We start from the raw sequence: 25603 nt of genomic DNA, 5'->3' as shown, positions 1-25603 counted from the left end.
ATCTACACATTCAATGCAATCCTTATGAAAATACCATCAACATTTTTCACAGAGCTGAAACAAATAATCCTAAAGTTTGTATGGAACCAGAAAAGACCCTGAATAGCTAAAGGAATGTTGAAAAAGAAAACCAAAGCTGGCGGCATCACAATTCCGGGCTTCAGGCTATATTACAAAGCTGTAATCATCAAGACAGTATGGTACTGGCACAAAAACAGACACATAGTTCAATGGAACAGAATAAGGAACCTAGAAATGGACCCTCAACTCTATGGTCAACTAATCTTTGACAAAGCAGAAAAGAATATCCAGTGGAAAAAAGACAGTCTCTTCAACAAATGGTGTTGGGAAAATTGGATAGCCACATATAGGAGAGTGAAACTGGACCATTTTCTTACAGCATACACAAAAATAGACTCAAAATGGATGAAAGACTTAAATGTGAGACAGGAATCCATCAAAATCCCAGGGGAGAACATAGGCAGGAACCTCTTTGACTTCGGCTGCAGCAGCTTCTTGCTAGACGTATCTCCAAAGGCAAGGGAAGCAAGGGCAAAAATGAACTATTGGGACTTCATCAAGATAAAAAGCTTTTGCACAGCAAAGGAAACAGTCAACAAAACCAAAAGACAACCAACTGAATGGGAGAAGATATTTGCAAATATCTTATCAGATAAAGGATTAGTGTCCAAGATCTATGAAGAACTTATCAAACTCAACACCCAAAAAGTAAATAATCCAGTCAAGAAATGGGCAGAAGACATGAACAGATATTTCTGCAAAGAAGACATCCAAATGGCCAACAGACACATGAAAAATGCTCAACATCACTTGGCATCAGGGAAATATAGATCAAAACCACAACGAGCTACCACCTCACACCAGTCAGAATAGCTAAAATTAACAATTCAGGAAACAACAGATGTTGGTGAGGATGAGGAAAAAGGGGAACCCTCCTCCACTGTTGGTGGGAATGCAAACTGGTGCAGCCACTCTGGAAAACACTATGGAGGTTCCTCAAATAGTTATAAATAGAGTTACCTTATTACCCAGCAATTGCACTTCTAAGTATTTACCCAAAGAATACAAATGTAGTGATCCAAAGGGGCACCTGCACCCCAGTGTTTATAGCAGCAATGTCTGCCATAGCCAAAATATGGAAAGAGCTTAGATGTCCACTGACAGATGAATGAATAAAGAAGATGTGATGTGTGTGTGTGTGTGTGTGTGTGTAATGGAATATTAGCCATCAAAAAAAAAAACTTATTTGCAGCGACATGGATTAAACTAGAGGGTGTTATGCTAAGCAAAATAAGTCAGTCAGAGAAAGTCAGTTATCATATGATTTCACTCATATGTGGAATTTAAGAAACAAAACAGAGGATCATAGGGGAAGGGAGGGAAAAATAAAATAAGGTGACAATGGAGAGGGAGATAACATTAAGACTCTTAACTATAGGAAACAAACTGAGGATTCCTGGAGGTGAGGGCGGTGGGGGATGGGGTAACTTGGTGACAACATTAAGGAGGGCACATGATGTAATGAGGACTGGGTGTTATATGCAATTGATGCATCACCAAACTTTACCTCTGAAACTAATAATACTTTATATGTTAATTACTTGAATTTAAATAAAATAAAATTAAAAAAATTTGAAAAAAGACTTGCTAATCCCAAAGGCTGCTGACATATTGTTTATGAACAGAGAAAATATCATTATGAAGAAACTGCTTTTTTTTTTTAAAGATTTTATTTATTTATTTTTTAAAAAGATTTTATTTATTTATTTGAGAGAGAGAGTCAGAGAGAGAGAGCACAAGAGGGAGGAGCGGGAGAGGGAGAAGCAGACTCCCTGCTGAGCAGGGAGCCTGATGCGGGACTCGATCCAGGGACTCCAGGATCATGACCTGAGCCGAAGGCAGTTGCTTAACCAACTGAGCCACCCAGGCGCCCTAAAGATTTTATTTATTTATTTGACAGAGACACAGCGAGAGAGGGAACACAAGCAGGGGGAGTGGGAGAAGGAGAAGCAGGCTTCCCTCTGAGCTGGGAGCCTGATGCAGGGCTCGATCCCAGGACCCTGGGATCATGACCTGAGCCAAAGGCAGATGCCTAATGACTGAGCCATCCAGGTGCCCCGAAACTACTTTTTATGTTCTAACTGAAACCGATAGATGTTTTGCTTTAGTCAAGTACATTGATATAGCAGTCAACAGAGAATATTTTAAGTAAATTCACATTGAAGACTACGCCTTTCACAGTTTATATATATTTCCTGGCGTGTTAAAAACTCTTATAAGCTGCAAACATTTATTGAGTCCACCTAGAAAATTAAAAGGGTGAAAATAACCTGAAGTAATTTTGATTGGAAAGAAATTTAACTCTTTTAAAAAGTGTTACCATGCTTATTACTTTAGAGGGCTTTCAGTATAGTGTCTGGGTTCAGACTTTTCATGATCTACCAGTAGATGGGTTAAGGAAAGGGAAATTAGTACTTATTATATGCTATATAGTTTGCATTTATATGTAAGTATAGTTGCTAATTTATGTTCTTTAAGATTTTTGTCAATGTTTTTGAACATGTTTCTTGATGGTATACCGGTTCACCAATATCCCAGTTAGAAAAAAGTTTCTAGATCTTAGCAAACTTCAAGTCAAATTAAATTAAAAATATTAATAATTGATAGAATATTTACTGTGTTCAGAAACTATCCCATAAAGGAGAATTCTAGTGCAACAAAATTATTTGGACATACTCTTGATTTTCATTTTAAAGGGATTATCCTTATCAAAAACCAGTGCATTTCAAACTCAAAGAATTATTAAAATAACTGACCTTTTTGTTAATGCCCAGCCTTCTTGTATCTGTCACTTTGCTCATGTATTACATATCAATACAAGTAAAAATTTTCATTAAATTGTATTATAGGTGTTTTTCTACAATAGCATCATATTGACTATCTCATCACATTCTTTTTTTTTCAAAGAGTGTTTATTTTGAAATAGCTACATGGTTTAAGTAATATTGTCTGTGATTATACTGGAAAACATTCCAAAAGAAGTTCATGATCTTTAAGTTCATAGTGCCAGATGAAGTTATCAGTGTAGTAACCCCATTAAAAAAATTCTCACTTTTACTCATTATTTATCTTAATGTTATATTCCTTTGCTTTCATGGTTCCACAGAAATTACTTCCCACCTCTGTATATAACTCAAAGTCAAAATTACATTTTAATTTTTGGAGTAATTGGTCATAGATACTATTATGTCACTCTGGCTTCTGTTCATTTATTCATAAATTTTTATTCTGCTCTTTTTATAGTTCCAGAGTGTTCTACACCAAACTTGATTTATCTTTAATCTATTTTTTTTTTCTCTTGGGCACAGGTAAATCACTAGGTCATTTTGCAGGGATGTTCAGTCTGGGATATATTTCAATCATTCGCTTTCGTTTTCTCTGTGTTATAACTTACACAGTTGCATCCCTCTGTAATAAATTCCTCCAATGGGTCAGAAATAATTTTTTTTTCTCAGCAATTACATTTTTATGATTGCAACTGTAGGCAACTGTAGTTTATCACTTTCAAGATCCAGATTTGGCAGTGCAGTGCAGAAAGTCTGTTTATGCAGAATCGCGATGAAAAGAATTTACATCTCTATGTTGTATACTCTCTGAAGGAGATACAAACTGCTAGATCATGCTACAGTCATTACATAACAGAACCGTCTATAATCTTATTTGCCGCAAAATATAATTTTCTATGTGTCAGATTCATGTTGAATGTGAACTAAAAGAATTGACTTACTCAAAATCTTTTTTTTATTATTATGTTATGTTAATCGCCATACATTACATCATTAGTTTTTGATGTAGTGTTCCATGATTCATTGTTTGCGTATAACACCTATTAAGATAAAAACATTAGCAAACTTCTTATAATGTGTTATCTCATATAAAGTTTTCTTGGGGGGCGCCTGGGTGGCTCAGTTGGTTAAGCGACTGCCTTCGGCTCAGGTCATGATCCTGGAGTCCCTGGATCGAGTCCCGCATCGGGCTCCCTGCTCGGCAGGGAGTCTGCTTCTTCCTCTGACCCTCCCGACCCTCCCCCCTCTCATGTGCTCTCTCTCTCAGTCTCTCTCTCTCAAATAAATAAATAAAATCTTAAAAAAAAAAAGTGTTAAAGGTTTCTTGGAACAAAGGTTCAAATGTATTTTATGATGTATATATATATTCCATGTTTTCAAGAGGTAAATATAGAGTTAAATCAATAGTAATAAACATTATTTTTCTGGCTCTTACTCCTAACTCTTGTATGACCTCTTGGCCTTTTCTTGGCTTCTGCTTCCATAGTGTCTCCATCTATTTCTGGGAGTCCCTTGGGGATGGTTTTATATACTCAGTAATACTCATTCTGTCTAGTTTAAGAGTATCTGCCAGCTCTTTTTATCAGTCAGCATAAGCTAGGTTATGCTGTAATAAGACAAATCCCAAATCTCTGAGGCTTAATAAAAGTTCATTTCCTGCTCAAGCTACATGTAGAGTGTGAGTTAGCAGGGGATCTCTACTTAGTACCAGCACCCAGGGACCCAGGCTCCATCTCAGTATTTACATCCACTGTTGTAACAGGAGAGAACATGATGAATCATGCAAAGTGTCCTAAAATGTCCACCCAGATGTGATATATGTCAGTTCCTCTATTGCTTTTGTCAAAGCAAGTAATGTGGTTAGTGTGGATACTGAATGTGTGATCCTGCCCTGTACTCAGGAGAATGGGAATACTGTGAAAAGCTCCAGTAACTATTATCTTCCCATTGCCTTCTTTTTAGGGCTTCCTTTTTTGGTGGGCAGCTGACTTATTGATACTCATGGAGTATCAGTTGGCAGGGAGCCTCTGAGGCAATCTAGCATGCAAGTTTTGCCTCTGGGGGAATATGGTGAATTGGTTTTATCACCATCCTCTTGTTAGGGGATTGACTACATACTGAGAGTTAAGCAGTTAGTACCTAAGATTAAAGGTTCTATCAGGTGCTAAACTAAAGACACACAGAAAGAAGTAGAGACATGGATGGATAAGAGTCCTAGTGGAGCAGTTTTCAAGTTCAGATCCACAAACTCCTGCTGTTGAGGGACAGTAAGGTTACTTATTTACCAGAGTTTTAATGTGTCCTTCCAGTTTCCAAACCACATTCTGTCTCAGAATTATACTCTGGCCTCTATGGGGCCTCACTGTTCCCAGTTCCCTTGAGCACTGGCCACGTAGGCCTGATGCTTGTTTTCCTTATGTAATCTGGTTCCCTGGCCTCCTACCTTCCCTTCTAAAAGTTCTGAAAAGCTCAAAACAAGTGTCTAAAAGTTCGAAAGAACTTCCATTAGTAACAGCAATCCGGGGTTCCTGTAGTTGTCCTCATTACTTATGCTAGAGTGGAGATTTTCCTGCAAAGTCTTTTTTTTTTTTTTTTCCTTCTCATTTCCAGAATTTGGAGTTTCTGAGGTTTGACTCACTTGTGCTTCCAAAACTATCTGTCATGTTTTCCCATTTTCTCTAACTTTGTCTTGATGATCCACTGCCAGTGATGCCCATCATGAGGCCAGGGATGACATGTCAAGGTAGCCATGTCCCAATGCCTCCAAAGCTGCCAGTTCTCAAGGTGGCAGAATGGCACTGGGCTCCTACAAAAGAGGGGATAACGCCTTTCTTCCCAACAGTGCTGTCACGTGGGCTGCAATGAAGTAATGCTTACACCTAGAGTCACACAGAATTCCCCTTTCAGCTCCTTCTCCAGTCTCCTTCCTTTCCTTGTTAGAGTAAAACCCAGTACAAGTGTCTGGATGGTGAATTCTTACTCCTCTAAGCACCATGTTTTTCTTTCTTTCCTGGCTCTTACGCAGAACCTCTCTGCCATACCCTACTCTCAACAGAATTTCTTTCTCTCCTTCAGCCAAGGGGAAAGAAAGCAAAAAAGCAATTAGATATTTAGATGTCCAAAGGGTTCATTTCTCACTGTTCTACAGACAGATCTGATTGACTTTCAGGTAGCTAGGAGAAGACATGCTTTGGCTTCTTAGCCTCCTAGAATATAATTTCCTTTGTTTCTTTCAGAAAAGAATTCAAGTTTCATTTGTGGTGGTTTTCTGTCATTTCATAGGTCATTTTGAATAAGCATGATGCCATTTACTTAGGTTTCCTTGACTTTATCACCAAGCTTCTTTTCAGTAGCCTTGCTGATTATTCTATCAATAGAATTTATGTCAGAATTAATCTTGAAGGTTCCAGGGAAATCTGAAAGATGGGTCTGCACACATATAGTGTTTTTGTAGATACTTTATATGCAAATATTAGAGTTTTGACTATAATCTCAACAAGTAACCTTAAAGGTTTGTAAATAAATGTCTTATTTAAACACAGGTTCAAGGCTTAATAAGTATAAAGATGTTATTTTTATGGTAGGATGAATAAGTAAACTTAATTCTGCCTTAATAATGTTTTAAAGTTAAAGGTGATTCAGTAATAGTTGAATTTATTCTAATAAATTTAATTCTTTAATTTCTGCATTCATTTACTGCCAGAAAACTCCCATGGGAAAGTTGTGACTCTGTAGTTTCCTTGAGAAACAAATAATTGAGAAAAAGGAAGCCACTTTTTAAATTAAAATAAGCATAAGAAAAACTAATAGCTAATTGATTAAAATAGCATGAGTCCAGCAGGATTGTGCATGGCTGAGCATATAAGGGATGCTCCCATCAGCAGAATTTGGTAGCTTTGAGATTAGCTGTGAGCAGATGTCAGTCTCTGCATATTTTCACTCTTCTCACTTGCTTCCTAGACCTTTTATTCTATCAGACTCTGATTTTCATTCTACTCCAACATTGCTGCCATGTTGTTCTTGTTTCTCTTACCACCCCCAATCCATTCCACTTCTGTTAATACTTTATCTTTTGATCACAGCTTATCTTTTCCTCCACAAATTCAGACTGATCCCACAGATATCCACCTCTAACTTAGCTGTGGAATAGGTCTTTTTCTTATAAACTGATTCCATAAGCAGCCAGGTGGTATAGACTGATAAGCCCAGATCTATTTGCCTTTTTAGTGGAACATACTAGATTGATGGGAGCGATTGTGGTTCAGCTGGCTGAAGGGATAGGAGTCCATATCTCCTCAGATGTCATCATTTTCACTGCTTGAAGTGTGATTCTACCCTTCACAGAAGTTCCTGGACTATTTCAGAACACCCAGCTTGTCTCAGGAAATACTGCCACAGCTTGACAGTCCAGGAGTCTAGACTAGTAATTGGCAAACTTTTTCTGTATAGGTCCAGATAGTAAATAGTTTCAGCTTTGACAGCCGTAGGGTCTCTGTTGCAACTCCTCTGCTGTTTGAGTTTGAAAGCAGCCATAGGCAATATGTAAACAAATGGATGTTTACAATAAAACATGGCTGTGTTCCAGTAAAACTTAGAAAACAAACAAGTGGCCAGATTTGGCCCTGGGGACTTAAGTTGCAGGCCCCTCCTCTAGACTGACAATTTTCTCATGGAGATAATCTGTACTTACTGATTAAAGAAGGGTAAGAAATGGGCAGTATCCCATACACAGTTGGGAGCTCCCAGTGAGGAAATTTTGATGGGGGTGATTTGTGGCCAAGCCCTGTACTTGGGGGAAGAGTGCTAACTAGGCAATTCAGAAAATTTCTGTTGCTAGTGAGATCCTGTTAGTCCAGTGGTTTTCAACCCTGGCTGCACATTAAAATCCCCTGGGGAGCTTTTAAAAATCCTGATGCCCAGGCCACACAGGAAACCAATTAAATTAGAATCTTTGGGAGTAGGACCAAGCAGTAATTTTAAAAACTCCCGGGAGATTACAATGTGAGAAATGCTGTGCTGGCCTTAATATCAGCCAGTAGTGAACCTGGTTCTGCGTCTTGGCCCAAGGCTTGCCCTAGTATAGTGCCCCTTCTGTCTTTTATTAATGGGTTCAGTAGTGCTCACCTGGAATAAATTTGTAAGGAATTCCTGGGGGTAACCTACTGCATCAACTCGGTAACATGCTCAGTTATTCCTCCTAGGTCCCATTAAGATTGTTAGTAGCAGCTCTAGGAAAACTACTAGACTTGAGAGGTCTTGGATCCATGTTCTGCAGTTCTCCCTTACTCAGCAGTCCACTATTAGATAGCATTATGGATCCACATATGGACTAGGTTATGGTGGACTCTTTTAAGTTTTTTGAGTATCCATGGCATCCTAGTTTTGGTGGACTATATTTGGGGTGAAATTGCCATGAGGAAAGAGATTCATAATGCACAAGTGTGAAATTGTGGTGTGGTGTCACATCACATGAAAAAGTGTGTATTTATAGTCACCTGCACCATTGTTTCTCAACTTTAGTTATACAAGGGCATCCCTTAAGGAACTTACAAACATCCTGATACCCAGGCCACAGCTAAGGCCAATTAAATCAGAATCCTGAGTAGGACTCTGTTAACAGTATTTTTAAAAAGTCCCCCAGGTGATTGTATTGTATAGCCACTGGTGTAGGACCTTGCTGCCACCTCAGTGCTGTCTATGGACTTGCTGCGTCCGGTTCACTTAGGAACTCCTAAAAAATGCAGACCCTTACACCCTGCCTCCTGAGTCAGAATCTATGGTGTAATAAGATCCAGTGTTGCAGTAAAGTTTGAGAAGGTGGTGTTGGAGACTGTAAATTTTAACTTTTAAATTGCAACATTATGTCACTAGAGTTGAAAACCACTGCCTTATACCCTTATCTGTCTGCTGGTACAGAGTAAACAGGAATTTCTCAGCTCTGATACTCATTTGTTGTTCTGCTCTGAAGAGGCTGCCCAGGGGTGATTGTCCTGTTCTGAGGGACCTGTCCACTTTTTTCTGAAGAGGACCTGCCTCTCCCACACTCTGACTAAGCCCATGGTTACTAGGAACCATGACCTGAGAAATGAGAAGATTTTCAAGAGTTAGTGCTTCTCCTTCAGGACGTTTGGAACCAGGACATAGTTTGTTATAATCTAGAAATAATTTTTACCTCTGGAAAAGTTACTTAACTCTGATATAGCTGAATTTGGATATATATAGTATTATAGTACTGAGTGCTCTACAAACTAAGGCTTAACACATGTGCTTTGTGATTTTCAGATGAGTCCTTTCTTTAAACAATTTTTTAAAAAATTTATTTAAAATCTCTACATCCAACATGGGACTCGAACTCATGACTCTGAAATCAAAAGTCACATGTTCCTCTGACTAAGCCAGCCAGCCACCCCTGAGTTTTTTCTTTTAGGAAACAATTTGCATTCTCAACCCTGATAAAGCAAAATACTGTGTTTCTTCAATTTAGACACATTTTCCACCTCATTTTTTTTTTTTAAAGATTTTATTTATTTATTTGAGACAGAGAGAATGAGAGACAGAGAGCATGAGAGGGAGGAGGGTCAGAGGGAGAAGCAGACTCCCTGCCGAGCAGGGAGCCCGATGCGGGACTCGATCCCGGGACTCCAGGATCATGACCTGAGCCGAAGGCAGTCGCTTAACCAACTGAGCCACCCAGGCGCCCCTTTCTACCTCATTAAAAAAAAAAAAATTATTGTTATGTTAATCACCATACATTACATCATTAGTTTTAGATGTAGTGTTCCATGATTCATTCTTTGTGCATAACACCCAGTGCTCCATGCAGAACGTGCCCTCCTCAATACCCACCACCTGGCTAACCCATCCTCCCACCCCCCTCCCCTCTAGAACCCTCAGTTTGTTTTTCAGAGTCCATTGTCTCTCATGGTTCGTCTACCCCTCCGATTTCCCCCCCTTCATTCTTCCCCTCCTGCTACCTTCTTTTTTTTTTTTTCTTAACATATATTGCATTATTTGTTTCAGAGGTACAGATCTGAGATTCAACAGTCTTGCACAATTCACAGCGCTTACCAGAGCACATACCCTCCCCAGTGTCTATCACCCAGTCACCCCATCCCTCCCACCCCACCCCCCACTCCAGCAACCCTCAGTTTGTTTCCTGAGATTAAGAATTTCTCGTATCAGTGAGATTATATGATACATGTCTTTCTCTTTTTGACTTATTTTGCTCAGCATAACCCTCCAGTTCCATCCACGTCATTGCAAATTCTACCTCACATTTTTAACATTCTGAAATTAGGGTATATTTTATGACAGAGATGAACATTTAATGTAGTTTTCCTTTTTGATGCTTGTAAGGATTAACAAATTTACTCACAGTCTCTTTTGGTAAATATTCAGTCTTTTTAGATAAAATGATCAGAAATGGTGGGTGGGTGGGGGTGTTGCTTATGTGACCTCATGGGAGTGGGAGATGGACTTAGTACCTATTGCTGCAGAGTGGCTGGTCTGGGTTACCTTATGGACTGGTGATCTTTGAGGGATGGCTGGACTCATGCATAGTTATCTTGTGGGCACCTCTGTGTATTTCCTTTGTAGTCTATAGCTGATGGAATTTCTGGACTACTCTCTCATCTTGGTTAGGATCCATGGTTCTCTCAAGATGCTTGGCCCTTGATGGTGCTTCAGACCCTTAAATCCCAGCTACATCCTCTGTCAGGTGTTTGGCGTTATCCGTCTACTTCTCAGCCTGTTCTGCAGGATTACCTTGCTTCTCACCATGGTGGGCTCAGGGCAGGCCCACCAGTCTTTAGCACAGCCACATTTTGATTGTCCTTTATGGTATCTAGGATGGTATGGGGCTTATCCATGCCTCATGGGAGTCAAGAGTGGCTTAGGAAAGCTAAGCTGCTCTTCCTTCTACTAATAATTACACTGTGATGCCAAGATGATACTTTGGCCACCCCAGAGTTTGTGCAGGGAAACTCATAAAGCAGTTTTCTCCCAGAGTTCTAAAGATAAATGGAACCAACTCTGTTTTCAGTATTTTTCCTCAATCATGCTAACACAGCTCCCCAGTCTGAGTGAACCTCAGACAGGAGAAATAAGGACATGTATCTTACTTGTCTTTCTTTTCTGTTAATGGCTTCCACAACTATTTTTTTCTTAAGACCTCGAGAGAATCAACTTTGAAACTCAAAGCTGATCAATGGTAGAATTGCTGGATTATATGGTAGTTCTATTTTTAATTTTTTGAGGAACCTCCATATTGTTTTCCATAGTGGCTGCACCATTTATATTTCCACCAGCAGTGCCCAAGAGTTCCCTTTTTCACATCCTCACCAACACTTACTGTTTCCTGTTTTTTTGATAATAGCCATTCTAACAGGTGTGAGGTGACACCTCATTATGGTTTTGATTTGTGTTACTCTGATGATTAGTAATATAGAACACCTTTTCATGTAGCTGTTGGTCATCTGTGTGTCTTTTTTGGAAAAATGTCTGTTTAGGTCCTCTGCCCTTTATAATTGATTTTTTTTTTCTCTTGAGTTGTAGGAGTTATTTATTTATTTTGGGTATTAACCCCTTATCAGATATATGATTTGCAAATATTTTCTCCCATTTGGTAGGTTGTCTTTTCATTTTGTTGATGGTTTCTTTTGCTGTGCATAATCAGTTTTAAACTGAGCATTAACGTTTAAATCAGTTATGGGCTGTAGTCAAACCACATTTGTGTTACTTCAGAATTTTGACCATAGAGCTCTACAAATCTAATCTTTATGGTCTTTCCTATTGTTTGTTGTCTCTTATTCATACATGATTAGCAGGTATATTTCCCCTGGATATCTTCAATAACAAGGAGTTTTGTGTTAGAAGAGACAAGGAGTAAATCTGATGGTCTAGGGTAGATGGGACAAAAGGAATCTGGCAACAGATAGTGGGAGTAAAATGCAACAAAGTTTTATAAGATTGTGTTGGCAAAGCATATGGCATAGTTTATTCAACTTTATGGTGATAGGGTTATAAATGCTTATTAAACAAAGCTGAGACACAGAATTAGGGGTCAAACCCAAACCTCACCATCAGGCCTTAGAAGAAACTGACCCTGAAGTGGAATGCTGGACTGGATGGACCATGTCACATGACTAAACTGCATGTGAAGTCAACCCATTCTTTATTTAGGGCGAGGTTTGGCTTGATTGGATTTTTCACTTATTTTGTTTCCTTTGAGCAGTCAGTGGTTATTGATGGAAAATTGTCTTTTTCCTTTTCCTTGCTTAGCATTTCTTTGAATCAGTACTTCACTATAAACTATTGGTTATTGATTCATCAGAAGGATTAATGCTTGATTTAGGTATAAATAGCAACATGAATATAATTTCTCCTTAGTTTGCTTAATTCAGTATCTTGATAGCTTTTCACCATGATTTTGGAAACATTTGTTTGTAGAGAAGGATACTGTATGATTTACAGTACATTTTTTACTAAAGCCTAAATTTGTCTTTGAATTGTTGCTCTGTATAAAACAAGTATCTTTTCTAAATAATAGTCACATTCAAAGTGGCAAACTCCACATATCCTATGATTACTAGGTTAATGGTTGGGTTTCCTAAAAGTACTACTTCTACAGGTTGGGGTGCCCAAAGCTTAGTCCTGCAACTTCTCTAGCTATATTTTGTTTTTGAGAGATATCATCTAGTCTTATGATTTAAAAAAATACTGTTCTCAAACATCTTTGAAGTTTTAGTAATACCAGTAAACCATTTATATTTGAATAATTACAATGAAAATGTAAGCTATAAGAAACATACTTCCAGCCCTTATCTTTTTCAACTTCAAATTGTATACTAGTTTCCAACTTAGCAACTCTAATAGGCAATCTTAACATGCCCAAAGTTCAGCTCTTGATTCTTCTTCCTTCTCATGTGTCCTTAAGTAAATATTACCTGCATGTACCGCTATTCAGGCCATATACCATGGAGTCATCCTTGATCCTCTGTTTCTTTCGTAACCCATATCCAATCTATTAGCAAACCTTGTTGACTCACCACAATTACCAGAATTCTGCCACTTCTCAACAAGTCCAGCAATGCTCCCTGGAACAAGCCAATGTGGTCTCCACTTGGGCTACTGTAATAGCCTCCTAACTGTTTTTCCTTCTTCCATTTCTCATCCATCTTCCTTGGTCTGTGTCTAATCCCCAGTCTATTCTCTAGAGCAGACAGAATGGTCCTTTTAAATTTTAGGTCAGATCTTGTTCCTTTCCTGTTCTAAAATCTTGAATAGCTCCCAATCACAAGAATAGAATTTAGAGTGTTGATGGTTATCTATAAGGCCTGTACAATTTGGTGCCTCAGTGCCAGCCTGACCTCATCTCTGATGCTCTTACCTCACTCAGCTGTAGGTCCTCTGGCCTTTCTGCTGCTCCTGGAACACAGTAATCAAGCTTTTATTTTGGAGCCTTTGTACTTGCTGTTTCCTATTTGGAATATGTTCTTCCAGATAGTCAAATGTCTTACTCTTCTACTTCCTTGGAGTCCTTTTTACCCGATCAGGGAGGCCTTCTCTGATACCACATCTAACTAGCTCTTCCTTATCACATATCTGTTCTCTTACCCTTCTTCACTTTCTTCATAGCACATATCAAATATACTCACTATTATGTTACACAATTATTTATGTATTTATTTATTCTCTTTTCTCTTCTCAGTAGGATGAGGCTCACTGACATATCCTCCTGGTTCAGTGCAGGTGCACCAACAATATTTGTTGAGTAAATGAAATGTGGAGTCCAGATTTGTTTTGTTTTGTTTTTGGATGGCAAGTAGTTGAGTAAAACAGGAAGAAACTAGTATTTGATGTTAGTGTTCGCGTGTGGTCTCTTCCTGGTTGTGTTTAAGTTCATATTTTTTCCAGGAATAAGTATACTTCCAGGATTAGAACATTTAGCTACAGCTGTTTGTGTTTGATGTGTAAATCTCTTTGCTTTGTTATGCCATCTGCATGGCCAGAGGGCTGGTAGAATTGGAGAGGGATTGACATGTTTTTGTTATCATCGCTCAATAGCTCCAAGTAATAGCGTGGCTATCAGTATTGTTAATCTAACAAACAAAACCCTAAATTGTATTTTAAAAGATGATGGTTGCTTCATGCTTTTTGTGTCACTAATGGTGATGATTGTTATAGGCTGAATTGTATCCCTCTCAAATTCATACATTGAAGTCCTAGTCCTTAGTACCTCAGGTTGTGACTGTATTTGGAGATAGGGCCTTTAAAGAGCTAATTAAGTTAAAATGAGGTCTTTAGGTGGGCCCTAATCCAGTATGACTGGTGTCCTTGCAAAAGGAGATTAGGACATAGAGAGATACCAGGGATGCCTGCACACAGAGAAAACCATGGCATAGTGAGAAGGTAATGAAAAGAGTGCAGGCCAATGAGAGAGGCCTTAGAAGAAACTGACCCTGTTGACACCTTGATCTTGGACTTTCAGCCTCCAGAACTATGAGAAAATAAGTTTTGTTGTGTAAGCCACCCACTCTATAGTACTTTGTATGACAGACTTGGCGAACTAATAAAAGGATTAAAAAGTGAAAATCAGTGGGGTGCCTGGGTGGCATGGTCGGTTGAGGGACCAACTCTTGGTTTTGGCTCAGGTCGTGATCTCAGGGTCATGTTCCCAGGATCGTGAGATGGAGCCCCCGGAGTCTGCTTAAGACTTTCTCTCCCTCTCCCTCTGTGGTTGTGTGTGTGCACTCTCTCTCTCAAATAAATGAATAAATCTTTAAAAAAAAAGTCATAAAAAAAGTGAAAGTCAGTAATAAAAATCACGTGCCTGTTCTTTTTACTTATAGTTTGAAAATGAACTATGTAAACTGTCTTTTTTCTTCTTTTTGGCCAGAAAAGAAAAGACAATATAAGTATATACTTGATTCTAGATCACTTTGAACTGATCAGACTTCAAATAAAGTATAGGAATGGAGACTTGCTTTTCTATGATAGTAGACATGGGAAATGACAAAATATCCTGCATTAAGGAATTCCTTTTTCTGGAAACTACCATGTGCTATCACTGAAATTAAATTTTAATTTTGGCTTAGCTATCAACTCTCTTTGTAACTGAGCAAATCATTCAACATAATGGCTCTTGGCTTAAGGTCTCTAAAATCTAGAGTTTCATTCATCTTTTCATTAACTAAACCACTACTTATTTATTATTGACAGTATGCTAGCTCTGGGGTTTTGGAATGAGTCAGTCATGGTCTCTGCTCTTATCAAGTTCATGGTAAAGCTGGGGAGGTGGTATGTATAACATTACCAAATGTTATAATGAGTGGTGTGAGAGGTACAAATAAGGGGCTGTGAGTGATGGGGTGGGTTGGGGGAATGTTCCAGGCTGAGGATGCCAAACATTTCTTGTTCTGGGCCTAATAAGTAGTTTGTGGGCAAACTCCACAAATGGAAGATGGGAATGAAATTTAGTCAGAAGTAAGATCATAAATTGCCTTATAAACCATGCTTTAGCCTTTATCCAGGCCATGCTTTAGACTTTATCTTATGGGCAGCTGGGAGCCATTGGAGGGTTTTAAGCTGGTGCAAGTATTTCAGATTTGCACTGTAGAAAGATGGCTCTATGGAAGTGTGGGATGGGTGTGGAGACAGTGATGAAGGCCAGAATCGATGCATATACTTTTTGTAATGACAGAGTGAAGGATAGGACTGAAATTGAGGCTCTGCTTCTGTGTCATGAGGATAGCATGGAAGGAGTGTAGGCTAGGGCAGTTATCCAGAGAGCAGCTATGAGAAGCAGTGGCCCTGGGCTGAAGAGGAGATGACAGAAACTAAAGCTTTTAAAGAGACATTTTATTTATTTTTATTTTTTATTTTTTTAAAGATTTTTAATTTTTTATTTGACAGAGTACAAGCAGGGGGGAGTGTCAGACAGAGGCAGAGGGAGAGGGAGAAGCAAGCTCCCCGCTGAGCAGGGAGCCTGATGTGGGGCTCGATCCCAGGACCCCAAGACCATGACCCGAGCCAAAGGCAGATGCCTAACTGTCTGAGCCACCCAGGTGCCCCTAAAGAGACATTTTAAAGTACCCAGAGAGGAGGATAAGAGAGAGGGAGTAGCCCAGATGGCCTCTGAATTTCTGCCTCAGTTTAGAGGTGTCAGTCCCTGAGGTAAGATATACAAATGGAGGAGGACTGTTTTTACCCCACAGTCTGCCGAACTTGATTATCTGCTACTCAGACAAAAATAATGTCAATCTCCGCCCCTTTGCACATGGTTCTCTTCACTTGGCTCTCTTTCCCTGCTATCTGTTCTAGTAGAAAACTGTTCTTAAAGACTCTTCTTGGAAGCCCTACTTAATGCTTGTGAATGTTTGCCATCTCTATAGCACTTTCTTTGTATTTCTAAGTCTAAGCAGTTATCATTCTGCTTTTTATTTTTTTAAAATTTTTAATTAACATATAATGTATTATTTGTTTCAGGGGTACAGGTCTGTGATTCATCAGTCTTACACAATTCACAGCGCTCACCATAGTGCATACCCTTCCCAATGTCCATCACCCAGCCAGTCTGCTTTTTATATTGCAGTTAGTTGTGTATCTCTCATCACCATACTGGAGCTTACTCATCTTCATTTTCTAAATGTCCAGGGTATTGTTTTGAACATAACATGTGCTCAATAAGTTTATTGGCCTAAGATGATCTAAAAGAAGATTGTAGTTGGTTTAAGGCGAGTGTTAAATGTCAATTGAGTGGTATACATTTGCTGGATTCAATACTTCAGTCTTCCACAGTACTTTTGTTAACACAACGAAGGTTGTTTTTGGTAGGAAGTAAATAACAGTTGAAATTATCAATAACTTGAAGAGGGGACCTCCCTTTCCCAAGAGTAGATGAATATCTTTTACTTTAAAAGATCGCTGGTTTTACTGTAGACAGCTGTCTATAGACAGTTTTATTTTTCTACCTTTACTTTCTTTCAGAAATCTGAAGTTTTTAGCTAGTTAATATGACTTAAATGTCTTACATTTTATTTCACACATTAAAAATTAACTCAAGGAAGCAAAAGTAGCCCTGAAGTTTCCTGTGAGCTATTGGAGAAGGTTAAAATTCAGTGTTTTAGCTAATCAACAAGAGAAGAGATGGCATTAACATGGCCTTTTTATACTACACTGATAGTAGAATTAAAAGAATAGATTGGGAAAGAACATGATTATAGAATATAAATGTAATAACCCAACTTGGCGTTTAGAGAAGACTTTCTACAAAGCTAGTATTTGAAGTACTAAAGCCATTGTTGTATTAATACAACAAATCCAAGTAAATTAAACCTCGTGCCATATTCTGCAATGCTCCTATTGTGCACTAGTGTTGCTCTATATAATGACAGTTGATGGCTTGGTTCACTAAGCATATCAGTTTAATTATTAGTATCTTTGTAGCATCAGGAGCACCTGAATTAGGAAAGATTAGAAAAGGTTTTTTTTTGTACTATAAATTTTAGTATATAAATATTACACAACATTAAAAATATACCTGGTTTTATGGAATTTAAATGTGAAGAATTAATAAAGCAGGTGATTTCTTCTTTTCATATTATTTGAAGTATCTAATGTAGGACCATTTCAATAGGGAGCTCATTCCTGTATGTACGTGTGAAGGTGTGTCTGTAGCCTAGCTCAGATTTACAGACTAAAGAAAAGTGAGTGAAGCCAGGCTCTTTAAGAGCCTGGAGGAGCCATAAATTTTCTAAATGAGAGGGACTGAGAAAGAGAAAAAGGGGAGGGTTGTGCATGAGTGACAAAAAGAAAGGTTAGCAAGACATAGACTAGGACTTACATTAGAATCATCTTTGCTATAAATTCCAACTAAAGTTTTTGTGTTGCTTATAAAAATAGAACTGATTTTGTACTGAAAAAAAATGAGGGAACAGGAATTATTTTACAGAATAACTGAAAGCTATTTTTTACTGATTGCTGATATTCCTTCAAGAGATGGAAGACTTTTTCAGATAACAAATGCACTCCCAACCTTTGGTGAGAGTCATCTGTTATCTTGAGTCACAGTCACTGAGGGGAGTTGGTTAGATCCTATAGGTAAGTTGGGGTTAAAAAAAAAAAAAAGTTTAGTTTCCTTTTCTTCCCCACAGGATTACCAAGCCATCTTTACTTTCTGAAATAAAGTGAATCATTGAAAGTGTCACTTGACTTTAATCAATATCAAATAACTATATTGGGGTATTTCAGAAGAAGACATAGGTATAAATGATTTATAAATGTGAATAACTTGCAGGTTGCAATTGCATTTATTTTGATGGAGGCACAGTGTTCTTATACAGTGTTCTTTTCACATTTCTTCTTTGGCATTTGTTATAAGGAACAAAGCATTTCTGGAATGCTCATTTTAATTTCAAAGCTCAGGCTATTCTGTGGGAAACATTTGGCGCATGGAGATCTGAACAATAATAGAGGAATGTTCAGTGGGAAGCACCATGAATTGTGGCACTTAAAATACATTCTGAAGGAACATTTAGACAATGATACTTATTCTTCATTTTAAACAAAGATTTTAAACTAGGTGCTATAATTTGTCTTAATCTGAACAAATATCTTTTAACTCTGAATATATAAATTAGATGGACAATAGTGAGATATTTGCCTTTTGGAGTATGTGAAAACCCATGTAATAAGGCAGGCATATTATCATCTTTATTTAATACATAATAATAAAGACACGCGGCTCTATTTGACTGTTTGCAAAACATATAGAAAGTGCTCTGTTAACTGCCTTCATCACATTTAGCACAGGGGGCCCCAAGAACAACAGGAGGGTAGCCCAAGAGAACACCTCTGACAAGGATCCCATAACAGATTTTCTGTATCCATGTGGGGAATGGACTAGAAAATGCACATTAAATGTCAACCAATATTTGTGTCATGTTGTGCATTTTACAAGACATTTTACATATTTAACCTTCATACAGTTATAGGATAATATGATTGTTCTTTTCCGAGAGAGGAAACAAAGACTTGCTACAAGGTACTGCACTCTGGGTTGTGAACATGAGAATAAAGAAAATTGGAATAAAGCAAAGGGTCTCTTGGATGGAGGAGGAGAATTTGAAAGGGCAGACAAAAATGATTTTTATGTACATATTTCCCCCATAGCTTGTAAGTTCTTTCTCAGTTCCTAGTTAAAAAACTGGGTCCAGATATACAAATAAACAAATATGTTGTGCTTTATAAGCAATAAACAAGCCAAACCTCTAGGGGCTACAGAGCAGGAAGGGTTATGTATAGTACATTGTCAAGGATGTGGTATATGATTGTTATAAGCCTTGGCTATCTGAGGATATGTAGGATTCTAGCTTTCCACAGGAGTTTCAGGTCTGTCATTTTAAACCCTGGATACAAGTTTTTTTTTTCTTCTTCTACAGTGGGGATCTTCCAGCTTTGCTTATAAAAATGTTAACCATATTTATTATTTGGATTCAAGGTTTAATTAAGAAATGGAAATTTTTTACAATGTAATTTTGTATGAGATTTAGTTTCCAAATACAGATGCTTAATTTCTTTCTTTTTTTTTTTTTAAAAGGTTTTAATTTATTTGTTTATTTGAGAGAGAGAGAGCGTGAGTGGGGGAAGGAGCAGAGGGAGAGATGGACAAGCAGATTCCGTGCTGAGCGTGGACCCCGACATGGGGCTCAACTTCATGACCCTGAGATTATGACCTGAGCCGAAATCAAGAATGGACGCTCAACTGACTGAGCCACCCAGGCGCCCCAGATGCTTAATTTTGATCTCTAAATAGGTTTTTAGTTTATCATTAGTTTATTCTTTTTTAAAAAAAGATTTTATTTATTTATTTGTCAGAGAGAGAGTGCGCACAAGCAGGGGGAGCGGCAGGCAGAGGAAGACGGAGAGGGACAAGCAGGCTCCCCAAGCAGGGAGCCCAATGTGGGACTCAGTCCCAGGAACTCGGGATCATGACCTGAGCCGAAGGCAGACGCTTAACCGACTGAGCTACCCAGGCGTCCCTCATTAGTTTATTCTTATATTAAACAAATTTACAAAAGGAATAATGCTCATTATTAACGTATTCAGGCAATTCAAAATATAGAGATTAAAAAGTCCCTTTCAGGGGCGCCTGGGTGGCTCAGTCATTAAGCGGCTGCCTCCGGCTCAGGTCATGATCCCAGGGTCCTGGGATCGAGCCCCACATCGGGCTCCCTGCTCGGCGGAGAGCCTGCTTCTCCCTCTCCCTCTGTCTGCCGCTCTGCCTACTTGTGCTCTCTCTCTCTGTTAAATAAATAAATAAAAATCTTAAAAAAAAAAAGTCCCTTTCAACTACCCCATTCGTTAAGCCATTTATATAATAAATATTTATTGGACACCTACTTTGTGCGTTGTTCTGGGTGCTGGAGAGAAAACCACATTTTCTGCTTTCATGGAGTTTATATTTTAGTATTGGGGAAATGAAATAAATGTATAAACAAAAAAATCAGGTTCTGTAAGTGTTTTGAGCAAATATAAAGTGGGGTGAGGGGACATAGTGAGAGAAGGTGGGGATGGGGTAGTCAAGAAAGTCCTCTTGATAGGAGATTTTGAACAAGACCTGTTTCAGAGGCCTGAGGAGTTAGGGGAGGGTGTAGGAGACAGGTAAGAGAGGTTACAAAGGACCAATAGGTAGGTCATAGTAATAATTTGGGTTTTGTCCCTCTGAGGTAACCAGTGTTTTATGTTTTAGTGTGGTTCTGTACCCCCTCCACATTAATAATCTCTATACTCAGCCTAAATAGAATAATACTTACTGACCTAATTATGCTGATTTTGCCTCCCTCTTAATATAGACTGCTGGCTACAATGTGATATAAATAATTAGTATGTATAGATATTTATACATACGTTAAAATATATATAATATATATATACTGCATTGTTTCAATAATAAAACTTGGTAAGTTTCAGCCTCTGTGGCTCTTCTTTCTTCCTGTCCTCCCTTTCTTCCTTCTTACCTCCTTCCTTCTTTCCTTTTTATCTTTAGTTGGAAATTCCATAGTGGCTGATACTATTATTCTTAGTGCCTTGACTTGACTTATGAGGGCATACCAATAGTACTGGGAATAAATCATGTTACTATGAAATACTTCCTTTTGTTCTGGGCTGTGATGTCCCAGGACTATGTTCTCATATGTCTAATGAGTGGCTTGTATTTTTCCAATTTTAGGTTACTACACTTGTAAATTGTCCCCAGAATCCTTCCAACAGGAAAAAAGGACGTTCAAAAAGAGCCAGAGTCCTCCTAGCTTCTGTGGAGGAAGCAACTTGGAATTTATTAGACAAGGGAGAGAAGATTGCCCAGGAAGCCACAGTTTTAAAGGAAGAGCTTACTACTGCACTTGAGGAAGTTCGCAAAGAAAGTGAGTACTCTAATTCTGGTCGGGAGCAAACTGTATGTTCTTAGGGTGTTAGTTATGGAATTAGATTTGGAGGGTTTTGTTTTTGTTGACTTGAGTTTATTAGTCTTTTGTAGAGCTCTGAGGAGCTAGCTGTGGGAGGCAGAGTGGCTCATTAGACAGCTCTAAGGCTCAGAGTACTATTCCTGGTTCTTTCCTTCGGTTGTTCAGTCCCTGCAGGCCCCTTCTTCCCCTCACATGCCATAGTTTATCCATAATAAGCAAAGAGAAGTGTATCCTGTTCTGTCATAGATATAATGAGAAATGACTAATGAAGCTAAAGGTGTATTTTCCCATACATAAATAATCAAGTTCCTTGTTAATAGTTGGAGATAATAAATTACAGACCTGACCACTCAGGAATACATTTATTTTTTGATTTTCTAGAGGTTTAGATTTCCTAAACTTAAAAAGAAATGCTTCGCATAAACTATGTATAACCCATGTTGTTGCTATGTTAATATTATAAAATGAAAGTATACATTTTTGTATTTACTTATGATAATTCAACAGTTTTCTAATGAATGTAAGTCTCATTTGCAGTCTGTTTTTAAAAGAACTGTCCTATTTATGTATCAGCTTGCTTCAAGGAACTATTTTGAGAGGTTAAGAAAACTTAAATATTCCTCTTTGGTTTTGTGAAAGAGACTTGGGGTATTCAGATATTTCTCTTCCCAACATAACTTCATGAAAATCAGGAAATGTTTGCTAATTAAATAATTAAAATGAATATATTAGCTACAATAAACTTTAGGTCAAATATAGAGGAGTTATTTTTTATATGTGATATATTTCATATATGATTTATATTTTATAGAGACTCTTCAGAAAATATAAAGAAAACATAATGCCCAAGATAATTTCACATGAATTCATCACTCCTCCTTGCTCCCTACCACCTTAGACTCACTCTTTGTCCTGTCCTCTCTGTTCTGGTATCACCAAGTCAGTTTAGACTTCATTCTCATTTCACCCTCTCTTCCAATTAGTCTCTAAGTTTAACAAATTCTGTCTCCTTTTGTCTCTCAGATCTTTCCCTGTTCTCCATTACTAATGTTGCCTCCTGAATTCAGGATTACTGCATTAGCCTTACCTTATACCAGAGCCAAATATACCTTTTAAAGATGAAAATATACTCATTTTACTTCGCTGCTTAAAATCCTTTTTAGTAGTTTTTGAAGGATTAGAGGGACAGTCTTTCTGGATCAAGTTCAGACTTCTAAACCTAGCTCTCTCAGCATTTCATAATTGGGCTTCTGCCATTCTCTCCCTTCTCATTTCCCAATTCTGTCCCCCTCTCAAACTTTCCTCCAAACAAGAACTTGAAGTATCTTGAATGGTCCATGTTGTCTTATGCCTCTGCACTTCTGTTACCAGCTACTCCCTTCACCTGGATTACCCCTCTCATTCAGCCAGTTATTCACTGCAGCAAAGCTTAACCTAGGTCTTTTCCAGGAAGTGTGTACTGACCTCATAGTGCTGATTTAGATGTCCCTCTTCTGTGTCCCCACAGACCCTGAGCATCTCTCTTTCATAGGATTTACTACTTCATACACCAAACATTAATTTACTTGTTCAGTAAGTCTAGACTCTTAATTCCTTGGAAGTGGCAAATACCAGGTCTTATTTGAAGAGCAATACCTGACACATAATAACCACCTGGTAAATGTTAAATAAATTTAAAAACTGGAGTATCATTTTGTCACTGTATATTATAAAATTTTATAATGATTTTATCTTTGCATTTATAACATTATCTCTTATGCTTTCTTTGCTGAGTCTTTTGGTGAGGAATATGAACACTATTCTGGTATTGTTTTTGTCACATAATGTGATCTATTTGACAACATAGTTTTTATAAAACACCTAATAATAAAATATATAAGACATTGGTCATTCTTAGGGAACAGTAATAGCGTAAGTTGTCATGAAATAGTATGTCTTTAAAAAAAAGTAAGTTAATGGCTTTTGGCTCAATAAAAGAAAATTATTTTAAAGAGAAGGTCTCAAAGAGAAGTACATTTGGATTCTAGGATTATGTAGTATATCCTTCACTGTGTTCTATTATAATGTGTGAAATCATATTATGTGATATATATGGCGTATGCTGTATACACAACAACATTTGGTTAAAAATCACCAAGTGCTTTATACTCTGATTCTTTTTGACAAACTGCCAAATTGAACTCTTGCCACTTGAGTGTGGGAGGAAGGCAGTGAAATGGCAAATGGTTCTGGAATTTGGGGAATGGCCAATGCTTATCCTATGGACAGCAGAGATAGTAACAGTGAGAGCACTGTTCTGAAAAACTTGGAAGGAATTTTAGCTCAGTGGTGGAGCTGACGTATCAGGAGAATGAATTCTGATTCAAGCAACTCTTTGATACTAGAAACATATTTTAGTTTCCTGCTCTTTTTTTTAAGGGCTTTGCCCAGTGGCATACTATAAAGGACGAATGAAGAGCAAATAATAAGTTTAAAGTATTTGGGAAAGTGAAAAAATATTGGAGGTAGAAGATATTTTTGTGTATTTATTGACTTATTTTCAAGAAGAATTTGAGACTAATTTAGAAAATTTCTTCTTCTACGAGAGACTGTAACTTATGTAGCATTACAACAGGATTCTGTTTTATTGTTTTACTGACTTTAGTGGCTTTAGTTAGAGACCTGAAGTGATAAATAATGTGGGCATTTGATTACCTAAAGAATTTGCCTATGGAAGATAAGGACATGAATAGTATTAAGAAAAAATGGTGAAAGGAAAGGTCATCTGTGGGTAGAACCGTAGAAATCCAGCAAAGGTGGCCTACATAGTGATGATTTATTTTTCACTCATGATCTTACAGCTTACTCCTATACTTACATCTATACAATGGCCAAGTATTAAACCCAGTATTTTATTTAGTTTTAGAATAGTTACATAACAATCAGCTGGGAATTAGCTGAGAATTGCTTATAATGTTCGGACTACATGTTTTGCCTTTGGTATGTATGCTACCCTCGTATAGACTGTACTGTACCCCTGCAATGTATAGACATTGCTTCTAAGTCACACAGTTGGTTATATTTAAGGTTTTTTAATTGTTTACAGAGAATAAGAAATACAGGAAAGTGCATACATTATTGTGAACAACACAATACAATTTCACATTGTAAACGCACAATGTAACCTTCACTCAGATCAAGAAAGAGAAACTTAGCAGAGGGGCGCCTGGGTGGCTCAGTCGTTAAGCGTCTGCCTTCGGCTCGGGTCATGATCCCAGGGTCCTGGGATTGAGCCCCACCATCGGGCTCCCTGCTCGGCAGGGAGCCTGCTTCTCCCTCTCCCGCTCCCCCTGCTTGTGTTCCCTCTCTCACTGTGTCTCTATCAAATAAATAAATAAAATCTTTTTTTTTTTAATTTTTATTTTATTTATTTTATTTTTTTAAGATTTTATTTATTTATTTGACAGAGACACAGTGAGAGAGGGAACACAAGCAGGGGGAGCGGGAGAGGGAGAAGCAGGCTCCCTGCCGAGCAGGGAGCCCGATGCGGGACTCGATCCAGGGACTCCAGGATCATGACCTGAGCCGAAGGCAGTCGCTTAACCAACTGAGCCACCCAGGCGCCCAATAAATAAAATCTTTAAAAAAAAAAAAAGAAAAAAAAAGAAAGAGAAACTTAGCAGAATCCTAGAAGCACCCCTTGTGCCTCCAAACAGTCATCACTTCTTTACCTCAATGGTAACAATTATCCTAGGTTATTACATAGGTTAGTTTTTTGCCTCGTTTGAACTTTACATAAGTAGGATCTGTATAGTATATCTCCTGAGTCTGGCTTCTTTTGTTCAACGTTGTGTTTGTGAGATCGCAACATGTAGTAGTTCATTCAATTCATTGATAAATAGATCATAATTTATTTATTCATGTTAGATTGATGGACAGTTGAGTTTTTACAGGTTTTGGCCTTAAGGAACAGTGCGGCTGTGTACATATTTGTGCATTACTTTTGGTGCCTGAATGTAGACTTTCCTGCTGGTTATACTTAGGATGAAATCACTAGGTCATAAGGTCATACATTCAGCTTTAATAGATTTTACCAAACAGTTTTCTGAAGTAGATTTTCTAGTTAACACTCTAATTAGTAATGTATAAGAATTCCAGTTGCTCTGCATTCTTACTAACTTGCTGTTAGCAAGAGTCAGTGTTTTTGATTCAAGTGTATGTAGTAGTTTTCCACTGTAGTTTTAATTTTTATTTCTCTGATGACTTTTTGTGTGTTCTATTTTTTTTTTTTTA

General features: G+C 38.0%; 1 protein-coding gene across 1 annotated transcript in view; it reads left to right on the top strand.

Annotated features, from left to right (window-relative positions):
• Positions 1-25603, top strand: part of CTNNA3 (catenin alpha 3) — a 1789288-nt gene that overhangs the window by 56760 nt on the left and 1706925 nt on the right. The window contains exon 3 of the mRNA XM_064594691.1: positions 21097-21289. Within this exon, the coding sequence (XP_064450761.1) occupies positions 21097-21289 (193 nt within the window). The remainder of the gene's footprint in view (positions 1-21096; positions 21290-25603) is intronic.

Source organism: Mirounga angustirostris, unplaced genomic scaffold (assembly GCF_029215605.1).
Source record: "Mirounga angustirostris isolate CCGP_5_RB_7025 unplaced genomic scaffold, mMirAng1.0.hap1 SCAF_6, whole genome shotgun sequence".
In the NCBI taxonomy this organism is placed as follows: Eukaryota; Metazoa; Chordata; class Mammalia; order Carnivora; family Phocidae; genus Mirounga; species Mirounga angustirostris.
The sequence above is the reverse complement of the archived record's forward strand: the minus strand, read 5'-3'. Positions and strand labels throughout refer to the sequence as shown.